This window comes from Pempheris klunzingeri, chromosome 15 (genome assembly GCF_042242105.1).
Source record: "Pempheris klunzingeri isolate RE-2024b chromosome 15, fPemKlu1.hap1, whole genome shotgun sequence".
In the NCBI taxonomy this organism is placed as follows: domain Eukaryota; kingdom Metazoa; phylum Chordata; class Actinopteri; order Acropomatiformes; family Pempheridae; genus Pempheris; species Pempheris klunzingeri.
In genome coordinates this window covers 1574599-1593669 of record NC_092026.1, presented here as the reverse complement: position 1 = coordinate 1593669, position 19071 = coordinate 1574599, and the positions used below count along the sequence as shown (strand labels likewise).

At 48.6% G+C, this 19071-nt stretch overlaps 1 protein-coding gene across 1 annotated transcript in view; it reads right to left on the bottom strand.

The window, feature by feature from the left end:
- tmeff1a (transmembrane protein with EGF-like and two follistatin-like domains 1a) overlaps positions 1-15712 on the bottom strand; it is a 65594-nt gene extending 49882 nt beyond the window's left edge. Inside the window, exon 1 of the mRNA XM_070844626.1 lies at positions 15562-15712. Within this exon, the coding sequence (XP_070700727.1) occupies positions 15562-15712 (151 nt within the window). The remainder of the gene's footprint in view (positions 1-15561) is intronic.
- Positions 15713-19071: the final 3359 nt, after the last annotated feature.

The following is a 19071-nucleotide window of genomic DNA, read 5'->3' as shown; positions in this document are numbered from 1 at the left end:
CCCAAACTGAGAGCCAACACTGCCACATTTATATGTGAGCTACTTTTTCCGCCTCACAGCAGCCCTCCTCCCCCCTCCTCCCCCCTCCTCCCGCCTTGTTGCTGCATTGAATGGATTCGCCCGCAGAGTCTCTGATGCGAGACTAATCAGGTCCCATTCCAATTCTGGGCACAGCAGAGGACACCAGACCCGGGCCCCCCCAGCAGGTGATTTGCACTTGATGTATTTTAATTGGAGCACAAAGGGAGGCTGAGCAGAGAGTCTGCAGCGCTCAGACGCTGCTGCAGGTTTACAGATGCACCGGAGTCGACCCCGGCCGGCTCCAGGCTCTTTGTCCGTCCACGACCAACGGGGGGAGGGTGTGGAGGGGGGGGGGCTAACCCTGAGCGCCGCGGCGGCTAATGGCTTCACAACAAACCCTGCAGAGAATATGAGCTCCCGAGGCTCCCGGTGACAAAGGCCGGGGAGAATAAAAGAAGGCCCAGATAGCTGCAGACATGCATACCAACAGACCACAGCCAGGGAGCCGCACCACGGCTGCAGAATTAAAACAGCAGCGCTGAATTATGAATCATCTCTGCCGTGAAAATATTGGTTCAATCAATTCCAGCAGAATAAATAGATGTATGAATCAGCCTCGGCGGTTTATTTAGTCATGAAGAATTCATCACCATCAGCAAGGAGCTGCTCTTTATCCCCAGGCTCATAACAAGAGTGACGGGACATAAAGACGGCGCTGCCCCCCCCCCCAACACACAAGCTCGGTTCAAGAATAAGGCTTTTTATAAGGCACGTGTTTCGTTTTTCTGAGGACATTAATAATGATTAATTGGCTCCCCACGTGGTTGGAGTGTTTTTAAAAGAAGAAGAGCCTGTGAAACTGTACCAAGTAACATTAACACCATCCATGTTGGAATTTAATCAGAAAGTAAGGTTCTTTGGAGTTGCAGCTAATTTCTCAATAGGTGTTCAGGGAAAACTTACTCCTATTATACTATTTAAAGGGCTTTTAATAGATTGCCTGCGTATATAAATGGTATTTTATTATTAATTCAAACTGAAACCCTGCATGTGAACCTGGACTGAAAATTGAAGCCATTTTAAAACTGTTTTTACAGGATTTTCTTCTTCTTCTTCTTCGCTTTCTCATTTTGTGTTGTCAGTCACTCGTCAGGATCCGGTCGGTGTCCTCGTATGCTTGATGTCTCCGTGTGGAAACAGTCAGCCGACACGAGCAGGAGGTGCGACAGGAAAAACACTGGCTGACTTTCTGCTCGCTCGGCCGTCTCTCAGACACAGTTTGGAGCCTGGAGTCACAGAAAGCTCTTTTCACAGCCTGATTCAGGAGCAGAGGCTTTACAAAAAGAGGAAATGTGTTGAGCTGCGGCGGAGGCGGCGTGGCTAACAGGGCCAGAGTGCGGCTATCTGGATGTGTGCTCGTGGTTTTGTGTGAGTGGAAGACTGCGAAACAAAGAGGCCGAGCTCCTCTGATGCACAAACAACATGGTGAAAATGGGGGCTGGTGTTTCCATGGTGTTTCCCACAATGCCGGGCTAGAATAAGGGATGTGGTGTCAACTGGAACAGAGCGCCGGAATAAATGAATCCCCAGAGACTGTGGGATTTACATTTAGAGCTCCACCAATCAATATCTTTATATTAGCAACTGATTAAATGACACTAATGGTAAAGAAATCGCTCATCGTGACAAACCAGCAGAGAATCGTCTCCGTCTCTGCAGATTTACTGGATGTTTTCAGCCTCTTTTAGCGCCTGCTTTTACTTTTGTGGTGCATTTACGGTCTGGTTCAGCCACCAAACTCAGATTAGCCAACTGTGCACGACCTGCCGGGCACCAAACACGGCTAGAGACCAGCCGGTGGGGACCAAAACCAGAGCTAAAAGAGAGTGAATATTAGACTTATATTCACCAGGTGGACACAAGCTGCACGCTCTGCCAGTGAGGAATAAGCATCAAGGACGTTATCTTAATATCTATTATGTAACACAAAGCATCTCTTCAGTATTCCTGCAGCTCAGACACTAAAGTCAGGAGCGTGAACCCCCTGAGCTGAACCATTTCATCAGGATGTTCAGTCTTAACGTTCATCCTGCCGATGCTTCCTGCTGATCGTCTCCAGCAGTAAATACTGTGAGAGCTCGTTCAACACCGCTCGTTCGGCAGAAATCACTGGTCTTCTCTTGAAAAGCATGAAGTTGGACAAGCTGCTATCAGAATAAATATCCACGGGTGAAAGCAAACAGAAAGAATTCCCACATGTGGAGACCACCTAATGTGAACAGACACAGCTGCTTTCTGCAGTAAATACATCCAGAGCCCAAAACCTGAGAGTAAACAGATCAGCAAGTCAGACGATGAAACAGCATCTCGTCCTCCACACGCTCCATCTCTCTACTTACTTATGTAACTCTGCCAGCATTCAGTTCAATTAATCGTTAAATGAAACCGATTTATCATCACAGTCACGACGGGCTTTTTAAAGGAGACGTGCTCATTTTCAGGTTCATCCTCGTATTCAGAGGTCCGGCTAGAATATGTTCCCTTTCTCATAATCTGCTTCCTGCTCTTCTCAGTCTCTCTCTGAACAGTTTGCACACTTCGCTCGACCTTCGCCGTCTGATTACCAGGTAATCAGACCAGGTGTTCAGTGGGCGGGGCCATCAGCCGGCTGAAGGAGGTCATGTGACATCACACGCGGGGCAGGATGTGTCTCCTGGATCCTAATCCATACTTTTTTAGTCCACACAATCTTCTTCCTGATGCCTACATTACCCACAATGCAACGCGACCTCTGACAGTTGGGAGATAAGATTTGGTCGTGTGGTGCTGGAAACATTTCATGCATCCTGGACGATCAGCTGCTCTCTGCTCAGGTCACTGCTTTTCTTTCTGACTGTTCTTCATCTTCTAACTTTAACTGTAGACGGCCGACGCCACAGGAGCCGTTTACTAGGTCCTTTAAGAGGACAGATGTTGAAGCACGTAGTAGTTTTGCTGAACAGGTGGAGATGACCAGATGTTGGCCGTCACACCTCTGGCTCCAAAAAGCCAAGATGGCGATGCCCGTACAGCCAAAGCTGAGGCTTCAAAATGGTGACGTAAAGAGTGTACTGTCTCTTTAAAAAGCCACGGGTGCAGACACAACAGACACAACAGACAGGGGGCGCGTTGACCTTCAGCTGTAAATATATTTACAGCTAACATGGCTAAAGTCTGTACTGTCCTCCAACAATCAGGACTGAACTGACTCCTTCACACCGAACCAGCTCCTGGTGTCTGAAGGCTTCTCCAAGTCCTGGCTGTCGGAGCTTCATGGGACGGTGGTTTTCTCTTCTGCTCTCAGAAGACCAACACAAACAGAAACAGGAAGACGTTTCTTCTCCCTCTCACATCCCAGACGAGCGTCTCCTGCAGCTGTGCAGCAAACCTCAGAGCCTCCTTCACTCCATCCACGTAAACAACAGCAGGACACACGGCGTGTTTACATTTCCTCTGAGACGTACGATGAGCTCAGCGGGAGAACAAGGAGCACAAGCAGCGACGGAGACGAGGCCGCCGGGAGTTTTCAGCACATATTTGTACACAGCACACTGTAAACATCAGCAGTGAGCAGATCTGTCCCTCCTCCTCCTCACAGGGTGAAATTAACACTGAGCTCAGCCCAGAAACATAAAATCCCTTTTAATAATATGGAATACAGACCATCTTTAGTGCCGTTGTAAACGTAGAATGAGATGAAGTCTGCGGCCTCTGTACTCGATGCTAAACAAGACAATTAGTCGGTAAAAACAGAGCAATAAACAGCGAAGGAGGAAGATCGACTGGATGTTTAAAACATACCAACATGTGAAACAATCTGTTATCAGTAATAAGACAAATAATCCAATGAATCACATCTCGTTCATCTTTGACCAGATGGTTTCTGATTTCATTCACGATGTCACAAATGTAAGATTTGGATTGACAACAGTTCAAAATTGTTGTCATAGTGACGATAATGATCACAAACAAAAACAAAGCCGTCTGTTGCTTGGAAACAGGAGAACAAGACGCAGTCTGTGGTTAAAAACTGGTCAGATAGCTTAAAACGATAGCTATGATGGATGGTGTTCAGCACCACGGAGAGGGCCGCCGTCTGTCGGGTAGACGACATCTCAGGAAGTTCTCCCTTCCTGCGATGAGCGTGCAGCTAAATGCTAACATCAGAGAGCTTCTGCACTTGTTCTGTTCCACCGAAGCTCTGTGTCACCTGATTTTGATTAGTTTCCTACTTCACATGTCACAGTAACATTTCATTGGTCCTGTGCCCCCCCCCACACTTTGTATTGCTCGGCTGTGTGCTGACTGTTTTGCCGTCTGTGCCACGCAGACAAATGGCCGAAGCATCACTGCACTCCAGATAAAAAGTGGCTGTGGCTCCCCACAGATTGGAAACACTCCGGCTGCTCAGTGTGTCCTGACGTGCAGAGCGATGCTAAATCACCACCCTTGTATTTAGCATTTTGATGAGCCCTATATCTTTAATCAGGCAGCAGGCCCAGCCGCTCCAAATCTGACAAATGGGGCCTCCGCAACTTCCCTGCCTTCATAAACCTGTCATTCACGCCTAATCTACGGAGCCATCGACGCGTGCAGTATTACCTCGCATAATTGGCAGCCCCCACATTCAGCCAATGTCACAGAAATCACTTTAATTTTGTCAGCGAGGGGGTGGAGGTTGTCGCCAAATCTTAATTGTTCCTTTGGTGTGACGCCCAAACGCGCTGAAGATTAAACCGACGCGAGCGGATGACAGAGCGTCTGGTGCGGCCGGGACACGGGGGCCATGTTTGTCCCAACACCAGGAAGATGTCCTCTTTGTGTTTAGTCTGATGTCTGCTGGAGGCCACGTCCACGTCTCTTCGCTTCATATGGAAGGACGACGTCGTCACCAACACCTGAGAGGAGCTGCAGCGTTTCCGCTCCCTGCTCAGACCTTTCTGTAATTACTCCCACGTTATCGAGTGACGCTGAAAATGCTCACGGAGACGGAGGACAAGCTTCAGCAGAAGGAAACGTTCAGCTTCAACACAGACTGGACTAAACCGCCGAGATCAGACGAGCTTCATGCTGCTTCGTGTTCAACATGTGAACAAATGAGCCGCAGGTTTGTCATCAGACATCCTGTCTGTCATTATAGCTCCAGGTTAGAGCGACGACCAATCATCCAAATGAGATTAAACGTCTTTGTAAACACTTAAATACAATAATAATAAGATGAAGTGAAGGATTTATTTGTACATCAGCTGTTTGTATCTTTTACTATGACATGATCACAGTCTCTGGTGGTTAACAAAGTGCCAGTGGTGCTATTCTATGGCCGACCCTGACCCCTGACCCCTGACCTCTGACTGGTGGCAGTGGGGAGAAAAGAGGAAGTGAGGGATCCCGTTGCTCACACAGACTCACCCTGAAAATAATCTGAGCCAAGGAGAGAGAGATCAAAGAGTCGAATCAATCACACGTTCACACCTGCGCTCGGACGGCGGGGAGATTTACATTTCGCCGGTGAACTTGATCTGAGGCCGAGGCTGAATAAGATTAGACCCGTTTGAAGTGCAAACATCAGAGTTTGGCGGCGGCCGAGAGCCGACGCTGCGGGGCGACGGAGGAGAGCCGGAGAACAACGGGGCGTCGTCACCAGAGAGCTGCGAGTCAGAGCAGCATCACGTGTGGAGGCTGACGGACGTCCACGGACACAAGAACGCGTTCTGTGGTTCCCCGTTTTACAGAACGTGACTGTTCCAAGAGCTTCTTCTCTCAGCTCCTCCACAAGCCGTCAAACTGGGAGGTTTGGGGGAGATTCTTTTCCACCAAAATAAAAAAATCTATCTTTAAAAACCCATTTTTCAGTCTTTTCTGCAGGTTCTGGGTTCAATTTGATTCATCCATGAATTCATGAAAATGACGACGGTCCGTCCTAAACATAAACTATGAACACCCACAACATTAAAAATCAGCTATTCATCGTAGCGCACTGCTTAAAAAGTCTCACTAAAGATCAAATCTCTTTTCATTGTGCATAAAAATGATAATTAAATGGATTTATACATCACACCGCTTCTGGACGTGTGCGCTCTGTTAATGTGACTGAAATATTCACAGTCAAGTGAAAAGATATTAAGTGTTAGAGAAGAAAAAAACTGATGCAGCAGAGAATTTATTACATGGAAAATACTGTTTGATGAGCAATTTTAAATGAGAAATTTATGCCGTACGTTTCACATGTGATATATGTGAAAATATATGCAGCCACAGGCCGTAAAATTCATTGATTTGCTCTCTGACGACAGCACATCCCTGTCTTCCCACGGAGAACATTAATTCCACGTCCTCTTACCCTTAAACTAATTCTGACTTTAATCATGAAACCATAAAACCAAGTTTTCAGCCCAAAACAAACAGTAAAAGTGGGATGCAGGTGATGTGTGACGTGGCTGCACTGCCTGTTCACTGTTGCTGTTTACGCCGTTGTCGGGGGGGCATGTGTGCTCAGCCTGCGTGCCCATTGGCAGGGAGCTGATTGGTCTCCACAAGTCCTGCTTGCAGTTTTCTCTGAGAAGCGCTCCTCCTATTGACTTCACACTTGACATCGCGCTTCCTCGGGTGGTCAGCGATGTACCCTCCGAGTGTGAAGTCGATGTGTTGTTGTCAAAAGGCTGTAAAGTCAAAGGACAGACATCCAGACAGACTCCAGAGCTCCTCACATGCTGTGCTGCACGGAGGATAACTACTGTGTTTGAGAAGTCCCGTCCCGTCGTGAACATTCAGACATTCTTTCAAGTGATTCTGATCAAAAACACTCAACCTGCTGCACGTCAGCGACACGACAACAAGCGGCTGCAGCTCCACCTCGACTTTACGCTGCGTTTTATCCTCCAGGCTTAATTACTCTCCCAGAACCCCAGCAGACGTACAGAGTCCACATCCAGCCAGCTGACAAACACCTCCTTTTGCCTCACGAAAGACAATTAAAAGCGTCTGTCACCCCGTAGCGCTGCCGATAATTGCTTTGCCCTAAACGCAGCCGGCAAAACTGATGGATGGTTCCCTCCCAGCGGGAGAAGAGAACCGACAGCGGTGGAAAACCTTCCTGAGGTTGATCCGATCTGGCCCTGAAGATATCTGATGTGTCAAACACACTCTGCGCCTGGTTTTCATCTGTGGGGCCTCAAAATAAGCGAGCAGGTCGTCGGTGTGTTCTCATCTCGACTTCACACGGCGTTTAATCCTCCAGGTTCAAATAAACCACTTCAGAATCCATCTCCCTCTTTTTCAGGAGCCAGCTGATTCGGACCAAAACACAGCTCATATTTTCATCCTAATATTTTCCACTAAATGGCCAGAAGTGTGTGGACAGGCAGCGTCCCAGCCTCCCCCCTCCTGCTTCCTCTCTTCCCACCGCACATGTCGAACCTGCTGCCAGAATTAGATCCCACAGGAGCTGATCGGGTCTGGCTCTCCGTGAGGGTTAACCTTCATCCCAGAGGTGCCGGATGGGGTTGAGTTCAGGGCAAATGTTTTTGGCACAGGGGGCGCCGTCGTGTTGAAACAGCAGAGAGACACAAACTGTCAAACGGCCTCTTCGTTGTAAATTATGAGGCTAAAACTGGAGAAGCAGACTGAAGAGATGCAGGCGGAGGTCTCACCGACTTCCTGTCAGTCACAGTAGTGATGGCGAGTCAGGAGATCAAACAGAAGCACCGACACCTCACGGCCTCCGGCGACGAAGACGAGGGGGGGGGGGGGACGTCCTTGGCTGAGACGCAGGAGTGGACAGTCTCCACGGGGGAGGACAACAGATATAAACACACTTTATCTTCTGGACTCAGACTGAACAGAGACTCTGGGTAACATCCCTCAGCGTTACAGAGTCTCAAACATCAGCAGTGAGTTCTCTCTTTAACCTGTTACACACTTCTAACCAGGCCGTGAACACAGCGGAGGGGGCTCAGCTGGAGTGACTGTGGATCGAGGCAGATTCTTATCTGAGAAAATGAAATCGTATTGAACAATAAGACAAACCAGCTTTTCTTTTTAAGGCAGCAGAAACAGTTATGAGGAGAGGGAACGACACGAGTTCATCAAGGAGACGTTTGCAATAACTGTGTGGGAGAGAAACACCTGAGCTGAACATCAGACAATCCTCTCCTGACTGAAACAGTCGGGTTCTCCAGGAGCACCCGGAGCACCAGGAGCACCAGGAGCACCAGGAGCACCAGGAGCACCCGGAGCACCAGGAGCACCAGGAGCACCAGGAGCACCCGGAGCACCCGGAGCACCAGGAGCACCAGGAGCACCAGGAGCCTCTCATGTCTGAACACAAGTGCTTTTATCCATCACTTCCTCCTTTAGTTTGTCCTAACGGGGCAGAATCCATACCAGGAGCTGAATGATCCAAAAGCAGAAGCCAAACGATCAGGTGAGAAGACAGACGGGGGGGGGGGGGGGGGGGGGGGGTACATAGGCTGCGCTCACCTTCAACATGACAGATTGTCTCTAATCTTGTCTCTATTATATTATGACATAATATTAGAATATTGTTCTGATGAAAACAAACCTGCCGTCCAGATAAAGCAACCAAACAAGTGTTTTTCTTCATTAAAGAGCAGCAGCAGCTTCATTCTTTAATGTTTTAGGATAAAAAAACAAACTCTCCTCCAGTGTTCAACACATTCAGCATTGTTAGATGTCCCATGTGGACAGAAATAACGTGGACAGACTAGTTTTGAAAAGTGAAAACCAGACAGTAAAAACACACTTGAAGAGCAGCATGTGTCCTCCTGATGTGTCTGACAGGAACACACAGAGAAACCAAACCAAACTGTTTTCATGAGGTTCAGACGCATCAAAAACCAAACGGTGTGTCTAATAATCCGCCGCACGTCCTGGAGTTGATTACAGGAGCAGGAGTGTCGTCAATCAGCAGCGTCTGCATGGAAACACTTGAGACCGCCTGATGGAAAAACCCGGGGGTGGCATCATCTTCCCCGAGCCAAAAACATGATTAATGCCGCCGTGTCTGCTCCTGTCGGCTGGCTTCTCAATAAATGGATATTTTGGTTGTTTTTCTCAGAGAGCAGACAGAACATTGTGTCGTTTATCATCTGTTTGTTTCTGCTCCATTACGAGGAATCAAACGCCTGTTAAACAGCGTCACGGCGCACACGGCTTCACCCGGAGGCCGGCAGACCCCCCCCAGACGGTCAGTGGGATCTTTACTGATTGGAGAGAACATAATGAAGTTATATGAAGTTTGTGCCACAGGACACAGGACGTGTTAATGATGCTTCAGCAGTCAATATCAAACTCCATCAACTAGATCTTTGACAAAAACTGTCAACAAATAAGAGATTTGAGCCTCAGCTGGCTTTTTGTGGACGCTTCCATCTAGTAAGTGGAATAATACAGTAAATAAGTCAAACTTCATATCAGAGACAAGACTGAACACATGCGTCCATTAAAAAGGGATCTATTGACTTTATACTGTTTTACACTAAATAACAGTGAAAGGAACCACTTCTGGTGCTAAATATCATCTTTAAAGGTGCAGAGCACGTTTATCAAATGAAAACCTTTCCCCAACTACACTAAACTAAGCTGACCATCCAGTAGAGAACCTCTAAAGAACCTCTAAAGAACCTCAGAACCTGAAGATGATACAGAATGAATCAATACCACTATGTCAAATATTAGTCCTGCATTCAAAAGTGAGTACAAAAGTATGAAAGCATGAAGATCTACTGTGACACACTCGTCATGCAGCACGGCCTGTTTCTGGATCATAGAGTTCTATTATTGGATCTAATGATATTACTGAGGCCTGTTTCAGCTGCTCACACAGGAGCAGGGACTCACTAAATGTACTTAGTTACTTTGCACCACTGATTATCACACCTCCACCTCCACCTCCTCCTCATCATCAGCTGCTCTGGACGGGGGCTTCAGCTAAACGGCCTGCATGTGAAGTGTAAGCAGCGCCGACACAACATCGATATTCATCTGCAGCTCTGTTGATGTCGGAGCTTCTGCTGAATACTTAATCACACTTTCCTCCAATAGACGGCGCGACGGTGGGGTGGGAGCACACGTACGAGCCACTGAGCGTGCTCCAGCAGCCGAGGGAGAGCGGCTTGAACGGAGAGAGGAGACACTTTAGATGCTGGAGCGTCAGGTGACTCAGTGAAACACCTCCGTCCACACTGAGCAGGAACAGCTGACTGGTATTAATTAGAAACCCTCTCTCGTTTCCGCCTCTGTGCCACAACAGCTGCTTCAGATTCACCCTGCAGGCACGTTTTCAGGTGACATCACAGCAGAAAGCAGCACCCCGTACCTGCCGAGGCGTCCGGGCTCTCTGCACCTTTACACCTGCTCAGGTAGAGCATCACCGTCCACCAGCTCTGAATGCCACACATGATCAGACGACAGTGTTTTCAGACAGCGACTGGATGGATGCTGCTGCTGTCGACCGGCGATATTGATGGTGGCAGCAGGAACCACCTCCACCTCCACGCCTCCCAGATACAAACACACCGCAGGGGTCCTACACCTTCCACATCAAATTCAAGCACTTTTCAAAGGTGCGTTTTCAAGGTTTCCCAACACCTTCCAGCTGTGTTACATTAAATATACTCAAACCAACTCGTCTCTCCAACTATCAAATCATATAACAATTATTATATTAAAACAACGAGAATTTCAAGCCTGTTCTTCTAAATCTGAGCACATTCAGATCAGCCTTTCTGCACCTGTCCGAGCCTCAAACTGCAGTAAGCATCACGTGATATCCGGCTAAACTCCTCTCAGAGCCCAACAGAGCTGTTCGTGTCGGCTGTGTGACTCCATTAATCCAGCGAACGCAGCCGATACCATGAACACACTGCGTTTCCCTCATTGATCCGTCTGTTGAGGTTTCTCATTTGGGAAATTCAGACCCAGTAAAATCAGCTCCTGTAGAGATCAATGTCTCCGGCTCACTGCACGAGCTGCAGGTGGCCTCGTTTGTGAAAACAGTGTTTTTTAAATCTACGTGCAGTGATGGAGCTCACACGTGGTCGGCCGCTTCACCCTGATGCTTCACCGAGCCGTCTGTATAAAAACGGGGAAAACGGCCACGTCAGCACAGAAACCAGGACGTTCCCCGGAAGCATCATTCAGACTGACGCTGGTGCGTGATGTTTAGGGTGTTCATGAACACCTTTAAAAAGTAAACACCCTCAGACTGGAGCATCACACGAGCTCAACCAGACTCAACTGAAGAAACCTCATATTTTAGCAGCATCATCCCAGTGTTGATGGTCCAGAGCTCTGCCGGCTCATCCATCACATCAGTGGGCGATTTACGGCTGGATGCAACAAGCCGGCCGAGACGTTACAGCAGCAGATACAGAGAGGGAGCACGCAGGGTGCCTCCAGAAAAGCTTTCCCACGTCTCGGCTCGTAAGAAGGCAGCCGTTTGAGCCACAAAACGACTCCTAAATCTTGAGCGTGTGGAGGACAGAGCTGCACCAGCTGACATGAGAAGAAAACACACGGCTGATCTGAATCTGTGAAGCAGCTGCCAACATGTTAACATTAATGTTTTAGACTCTGACTCGGGGGGGTTGTTGTCCGGCTCGTCTTATTCTAAACTCCTGTGATGACACGTCTGAAACTCCACTGACCAAAGATGTGCTTTTTAAAATGAACCCTCTGACTGCAGAGGCCTCATTAAAATAAAGACGTGAGCGCTGCGGTTCCTCTGAAGGCCGCTAGAGCTCCACTGTTGTCCACAAACTATCAAACACACATAAAAGGACGCGTTCCTTCATCTCCATGAACACACACACACTGTGCAGCTGCCACAAACACACACTAGAGCATCAAATGTGGATCCATCCACCGCTGAAAATAGTCCCCAACCAGAGAGACCTGGACCTGTTCCTCCTGCCTGTTTGGTTAGAACAAGACATGAAACTAGATGTTTGTGAGGTGTTTTTGGAGATTATATAATATTTAGTAGGAATTAGTGAACCACAGACTAATAGAACAACAGCAGCCTAGTCCTTTAAATTAGCTCTGCTGGTTGGATCTTCGACCAGATTTACATTTTCTGGGATGACCCCAGTATTTTTAAACCAGGGCCATACTTAATGGTAATGGAGGCAGCAGCAGAGCAGCAGCTCCTGTGTCCTGTTCTCTAAAATCCCTGTTTTAGTGAATGTAGTCTGGTGTGTGTGCTGTTTGTGGTTAAACCAAAAGGATCTCCCAGGTCTCTCTCTGTAGGGATCCTTTCCATGATGCTGTCATACACTTAGAATAACAATCTATCCATATATCAATCTATTTTTTCATATGATGTATCACACTATTCAAAGCCACCAGACTCCATTGACAAAAGCTGAAATTTTACCTTGGAGTTGCTGGTCTACCTCTGCATAAAATCATTAGTGTGTTTGTGTTATTGTGCGTTATATTAATATTGCGTTGGGTCCAAACTAACCCTTTATAACACCAAAGTCACACAATAACACAAACAAACTAACTGAAGGAGAGAAGCAGCTCCTGTGTCCTGTTCTCTAAAATCCCTGTTTTAGTGAATGTAGTCTGGTGTGTGTGCTGTTTGTGGTTAAACCAAAAGGATCTTCCAGGTCTCTCTCTGTAGGGATCCTTTCCATGATGCTGTCACACACTTAGAATAACACTCTGAGCCTGTCAGTGGATCAAACAAGCTCTTTTAGTGGACCTGCTGTGATCAGGTGCAGTTGTCCCAAAGGATCACGTCATAAAAAAATACAAAATATTTAGGTTTAAAAATACCAGATTTATCATTTAAAGATGGGAGAAGAAATAAACTCAAACTTTGTCCTCTCAGGAGCTCGTAGCCTCTGCACACAGTTTTACAGTACGAACATCATAGCAGTGAATAACGGTTTGCTATAAATGCTTGATGCTTCTCCAGGGCTGTATTTTCCCCTCAGACCTGCTGCTTCCAACAAAGCGCCACAAGCCATTTTGTTCTGCTTCTCCTGCGACTGTGAAAGCGTCTCTTTCTTCTGCCTTCTGAGCTCCACCAGCTTTGAAAGCAGAGCAGTCAATTATCTGGTATCAAGGCTCCGTACAGTGCAACAAGGTGATTGTTATGCACGGGGCGGCCGGCGCGTGGACCAGGCCTTCTGTGCTGAGAACCAAGGTGTTTGGTTTGGTTAGTGACTCGGAACATTTTCATTTGCCTCTGCAGAGTATTTGCATTGTGCTCCGGAGTGTCGGGCCTCTGTCGGAGAGCAGAGATCAGCTTCGCGGACGCTCATCTGCCGGCAAAACGCTCCATTTCTCAACGTAAACAATGTGAGCGGCACAAGAAAAGGCAATTCAGCGCTTCATTAATAAAACATGGCAGAGGCGGGTTATTCCACACAGAGTGACAGCTAACACTCATTTACATGGCTGCTGCTTTTTTCTCTTCAATATTTAATAAAAGCAAAAGAGGAAGAACAGAACAACACTATAATGAATTTATGAATATTAGATATTAATGCAGGAGCCAAGCTCAGAAACATTAAGTGATCTGCCCGTAGAGGCTCCCAACACACGGTTTATCAGTTTTAAAAAGAAAAGGTACGCATGGCCTGTTTTTAAAGGACTAATACCACAATTGTGACGCTTATTGTCCTTCAATATTTTGTCCAAGACAGATGAAGACGTGAATAAACATCTATCATGAGCATATTCTATATTCATACAGCGAACATTTCCAGAGCTCCCTCCACAGTTTAAACACTGCACAGAGATTTTATATCAGTGACTTGGTGACTTTTGTGGTGCCTGTATCTTCTCTTACTCGGTGTATTTTTCACCGTGACGCTCCGACACAAAGGCAAACTGCTCGATAATCTACTTGGTAATAAACCTCTTATGTCCCAGCTGGTTCAGCTCTTCACTCAGAGTCTTTTACGTGAGAACACAAAGCAAAAACAGTCCAGACAGACTAAAAGAGAGGAAAGACTCATCGGCTGGACGTGATAATAAGTCCGTGTTGAGTTCACAGCTTGTTTCTGCAGCCCCCAAGTGGCCAAAAAAGTCCCTGCTCATGCCGACTTTTTAAACAAATATGGGAAACCAGAGTCGTTGATCTGTGGGAATGTGAAGCTGTACTCACTGCAGTAAACAGGTTTAACAAAGCACCCTGAGCTCAGCTAACACAGCTTCAGCTCCATCAAGTCAAGCTCAAGCCCTTTCTAAGCACTTTCAAGGTGCATTTTCCAGGCTTTCCAGCACCCTGAGGCTGCTGTGGTAAATTAAACATTCTCCAATCAATTCCACCCCCCCCCTCATATTTCATGTCCTCATCTAAAAAAAAAAACTAGCTATTGACTCATGTAGCGTTTTATTAAATGAGCACAATTAGACCTTCGAGCAGTTTCAGGCTCAGAACCCAAACCTGGAAAACACCAAACCCCCCCCCCCCCATCTGAGCTCTGCTGTGAGGAAGGCAGCACGGAGACCTGAATCACAGTAAAGATCCTCAGTGATGTGGAGCACGGCTCACTGTGCAAGGACAGACGGACTGAAGGACAGACAGGCAGGCAGACAGGCAGGCAGACAGGCAGGCAGGCAGGCAGGCAGACAGACAGACAGGCAGACAGACAGACAGACAGACAGACAGACGGACGGACGGACGGACGTTTCCCCCCATGATGAGTGATCAGATCAGCCTGATGATTGTGCCGCCTCTCAGTGTTTGTCTTCACTTTAAAATGATCTCAAACCCAAAGTGAGGTTTTTACAGCACTCCTTTGGCCTGTCTGTCTGTCTGCCTGTCTGTCTCCCTGCCTGTCTGTCTGTCTGCCTGTCTGTCTGTCTGCCTGTCTGTCTGCCTGCCTGTCTGTCTGCCTGTATATTTAATGTGAATCTTGCTGAGTTCATTTGTAATTTGATGTTCTGCAGGTTTCAGAGTGGATTCACTGACCAGGAGCCAAAACCTGCAGAGAGGCTGAATGAAGACCAGTAAAGACAGAAAGAGAAGCAGACAGGAAGCTGGAAGCTTTACTGCTAAACACCTTTAAGAAGGAAGAATCGATCACCAACTGTTAGAATAGAGCTTATTGATGACTGACTGACCAGTCGGTGCTGCTGCTGATCCCTCCGGCATGACAACAGGGCTGATAATAAACCTACAAGCTGCATAATGAGCCCACTGATGGAAAACATGCCTGTGATGGGGGGGGGGGGTTAAGACGCCTCCTATCAGTGCCAATACTCATGTTACTGCCATAATATTGATTCCTGGCAGGAGCATGAAGCAGACACCTGAGAGCTCAGAACAGCCTCTACAATTAGACCCTCTGCTGCCTCATGACGTGCAAAAGGTCACCACAAACTCTCAGACCCCCCCCGGTCCTCACGGGGACGTCTCGGCCCCCCCACACCGATGGCTCGTGCAGCGCTGCGGGGACCACGCGCTGATTTGTCAGCGTTATAAGCAAGCTTGTGCTGCCGTGGGGGTGCGGGGGCTCCTACCTGTGCAGTCCTTCCCTTTGCCTTTGCACTCCCCGCTCTGGGGGTAGTAGGACGCCCGAGCCTCCGGCAGGTAGAGCAGCAGGGACAGCAGGCAGGCGGACAGCAGGTACCGGAGAGCCCCGCCGGGACACCTCCCAGGGCCCGACACCATGGTGATGGAGATGATCCAACCTGCGGACACACCAGTCCTCCTCCGCGCAGGTGAAGAGCTGCGGACGGTTTGGATCCCGGAGAGAGCGTCCCGCTGACAGGAGCTGAAGGCTGGAGAGAGCAGGGGGGGGGCACAAGTCTTCTGGTGAAGATGGAGGAATGTGCAGAGAGCTCCTCGCTTGATTCCGCGTTCAGGAAGCGTCGGAGGCGGTCCGGTTTGTCCAGGGGGGGAGCAGAGGAGGCAGCGGCAGCATTCTCGCCATCCGTCCTTCCGCCGCACCGAAGCTCCGCGTCTCCTGCAGCAGCTCGGTCTGACGCCGCCTGTACCTGCGGGGCTTCCTGCCTGCTGGTCGCGGCGCTCCGGCTGGTTTTCCGCGCGGTGACGAAGCGGCTCGAAGCTCCGGGACGCGGCGCGTAAAGAGAGAAGCAGCAGCTGCAACCACAACAAAGAGATCCGGACTGAGGAGCGAGGACAGGCAGCCTGCTGGTCACGTGAGAGGATGCAACACTCCCCTCCACCTCCACGCCCCTAACGCACGCGCGCGCGCGCGCGCACACCTTCAGCACCAGAGCAGCGCGCGGGATGCGGAAGGGCCTCAGCTGAAGGTGCGTTCACAGGCAGAGAGCAGCCAGTCAGACATCACAGTCCCCACAAACCGGCTCCGTGATGAGGAGTAACTCCAGTTCTTCAGAAACCAGGTTGTCACACACCTGGAGAATATTCTCTTCTTCTGCTGTGAACTGACTCCACACTCAGGAGGAGGATTCAATGAGGACGACACTCAGTTGAGATGGAAAAAGTCGTTCTGACCTTTGTTAAGGTGTTAAATGAACCTCCTCAGGCACCTGAACGCCTCCTAAAGGTGTCAGTCTTCACCTCACACCGGCCTGTCAGAAGGACAGGAAACTCCAAGATGGCGTCCATTCGATTGAATTCGTTCCCAGAGGCCAAAAATGTTCTGTGGCTTCTCCCACAGGCCTCACAGGGACGCCATGCAAAGAGAAATGTTTTTTTAGAGAAAAAACAGAATGCTTTACCAAAAATCATGATGCAAAGAGCACTAAGTGTCCTGTCAGCATTTTCATGTCTCTGTGGGGTTTTGTTAGTTGCAGCACTGAGACTGAACACAGCTGACGTGTTGACAGCTTCCTGGACTGGACGGTGAAATGATATGAAACCACTGGCAGAGCTGCCGAGCAGTCCGCTAAAGAACTGCTCCGCAGCGCTGCCAGAGGCCGGAGACGCCTCGTGGTCGCTTTAAGCAGTTTGCAGGAAGTGAAAACCACACGTGTGGCAGACAGCGTCCTCTGCAGACCCTCCGCTCTCCACAAGCACTGACTGCACGGCCGGCGTCGAGACAACAAGTGAGAGAGAGAGAGGGGTGAAGGCCCCCACGCCGCTCTGCAGGGCCTCATCACGTGTGATTCATCCGTCTGTTGTTGCCGTGGTGATATTATGCACCTCACATCAGGTAGAAATCAGCCAGAGTCCAAACGTCCCTCCCCATGACGGAATGAGTTTATCAGTGTGATGGTGAGAGTGCAGTGACAGTGAACGTCGTTAACGTTGCTGTGTGTCTGTTCACTCCAACAAAAGTGTTTGTCTCAACAGAGGATCTCATCCCCTCCGTGTCACCGTGTCATTCCTGAGCTGGTTGTTTAAACAGGACCCGACATGACTCATTAAACTCTGCACGTTGGCTGGATTAATATTTACACAGCTCAGATTGGCTCGTAGCTCCATTCCAGGCACCGCTGGCACTGCACCAAGACGGACCAGTGGACTCATTTGGCACGCCACCTTTCATCCAGCTGCTGTTAGTTTGTCGTCTCTCCATCACGCTCAGCTCACAGTTTTTTCCTGTGATGGTGGAAGCGGCGGTGGCGGCGGTAGATGTGTGTCCCCTGCGGGGCTGTTGGACATGGTTGGTTCCACGCTGGCGGCTCTAACGGCTCTCCCAGGCGCTATCACCGGCTGCCAGACGGCAGAGCGGAGCGAGCCTGTTCTAAATCACTCACAGCACTGCTGATTAGCTTCCTGGACGAAGTTAAAGAGCCTCCAGAAGGTGTGGAGGGAGAGACCACTGCAGGAATGAAGACTCTTCCCAGAGTCAAAGGTCGGAGAAGGAGACTAAAGACGACCCCTCGTGTTAAAGCCTGAGATGTAGAGTGCTGTACTGCAGGTTTTAGACGTTTAGACGTTTACGACTGGTTTGAACCAGTGTGCTGCAGCGACATCTAAAGCCTGCAGGGCCGTGGGCCTCCAGGTTTGGGGAGCACGGCTGTAGTGGTTGTTCTCACTGGGGGTCACCAAACATGACATGATGATCATAAATATTATAGTAATTAAAGTAGATTCCCTGAAATTATCCTTAAACCTGCAACAACCGGTTCTTCTGTCCACTTATTGTCAGCAGGAACAAGCTGTGATGATGAACTCTGAGGTGTGTTTGTGTCACCTGATGGATGGAAGCCCAATATTTTCCCTCTTTTAGCTCTGTTTTTGGTCTCCACCTCCTCCAGAGGGACACGTCTGGCTCTTTAGCTGCTAAACGCTGCACCGTGTTCACCAGCTGCTCCCCGACTGTCTGCCTGCTGTCTGCTGCTCAGCAGGTCGGATACGGTGGGATTTTACAGCTTTTATTCTGAAAATAACGCTATGAGAGCAAAGATGCAGGAGGACAGAAACTAGAGCTAAACTAGGGCTGAAGTAGAGCTAAACTAGGGCTGAAGTAGAGCTAAACTAGGGCTGAAGTAGACCTAAACTAGAGCTAAACTAGGGCTGAACTAGAGCTAAACTAGACCTACACTAGAACTAAAGTAGAGCTACACTAGAGCTAAACTAGATCTACACTAGAGCTAAACTAGAGCTACACTAGAGCTAAACTAGAGCTACACTAGAGCTACACCTGAGCTAAACTAGAGCTACACCTGAGCTAAACTAGAGCTACACTAGAGCTAAACTAGAGCTAAACTAGAGCTACACTAGAGCTAAACTAGAGGTACACTAGAGCTACACTAGAGCTAAACTAGAGGTACACTAGAGCTACACTAGAGCTAAACCTGAGCTAAACTAGAGCTACACCTGAGCTAAACTAAAGCTACACTAGAGCTAAACTAGAGCTACACTAGAGCTAAACTAGATCTACACTAGAGCTAAACTAGAGCTACACTAGAGCTAAACTAGAGCTACACTAGAGCTACACCAGAGCTAAACTAAAGCTACACTAGAGCTACACTAGAGCTAAACCTGAGCTAAACTAGAGCTACACCTGAGCTAAACTAGAGCTACACTAGAGCTAAACTAGAGCTACACCAGAGCTAAACTAAAGCTACACTAGAGCTACACTAGAGCTAAAC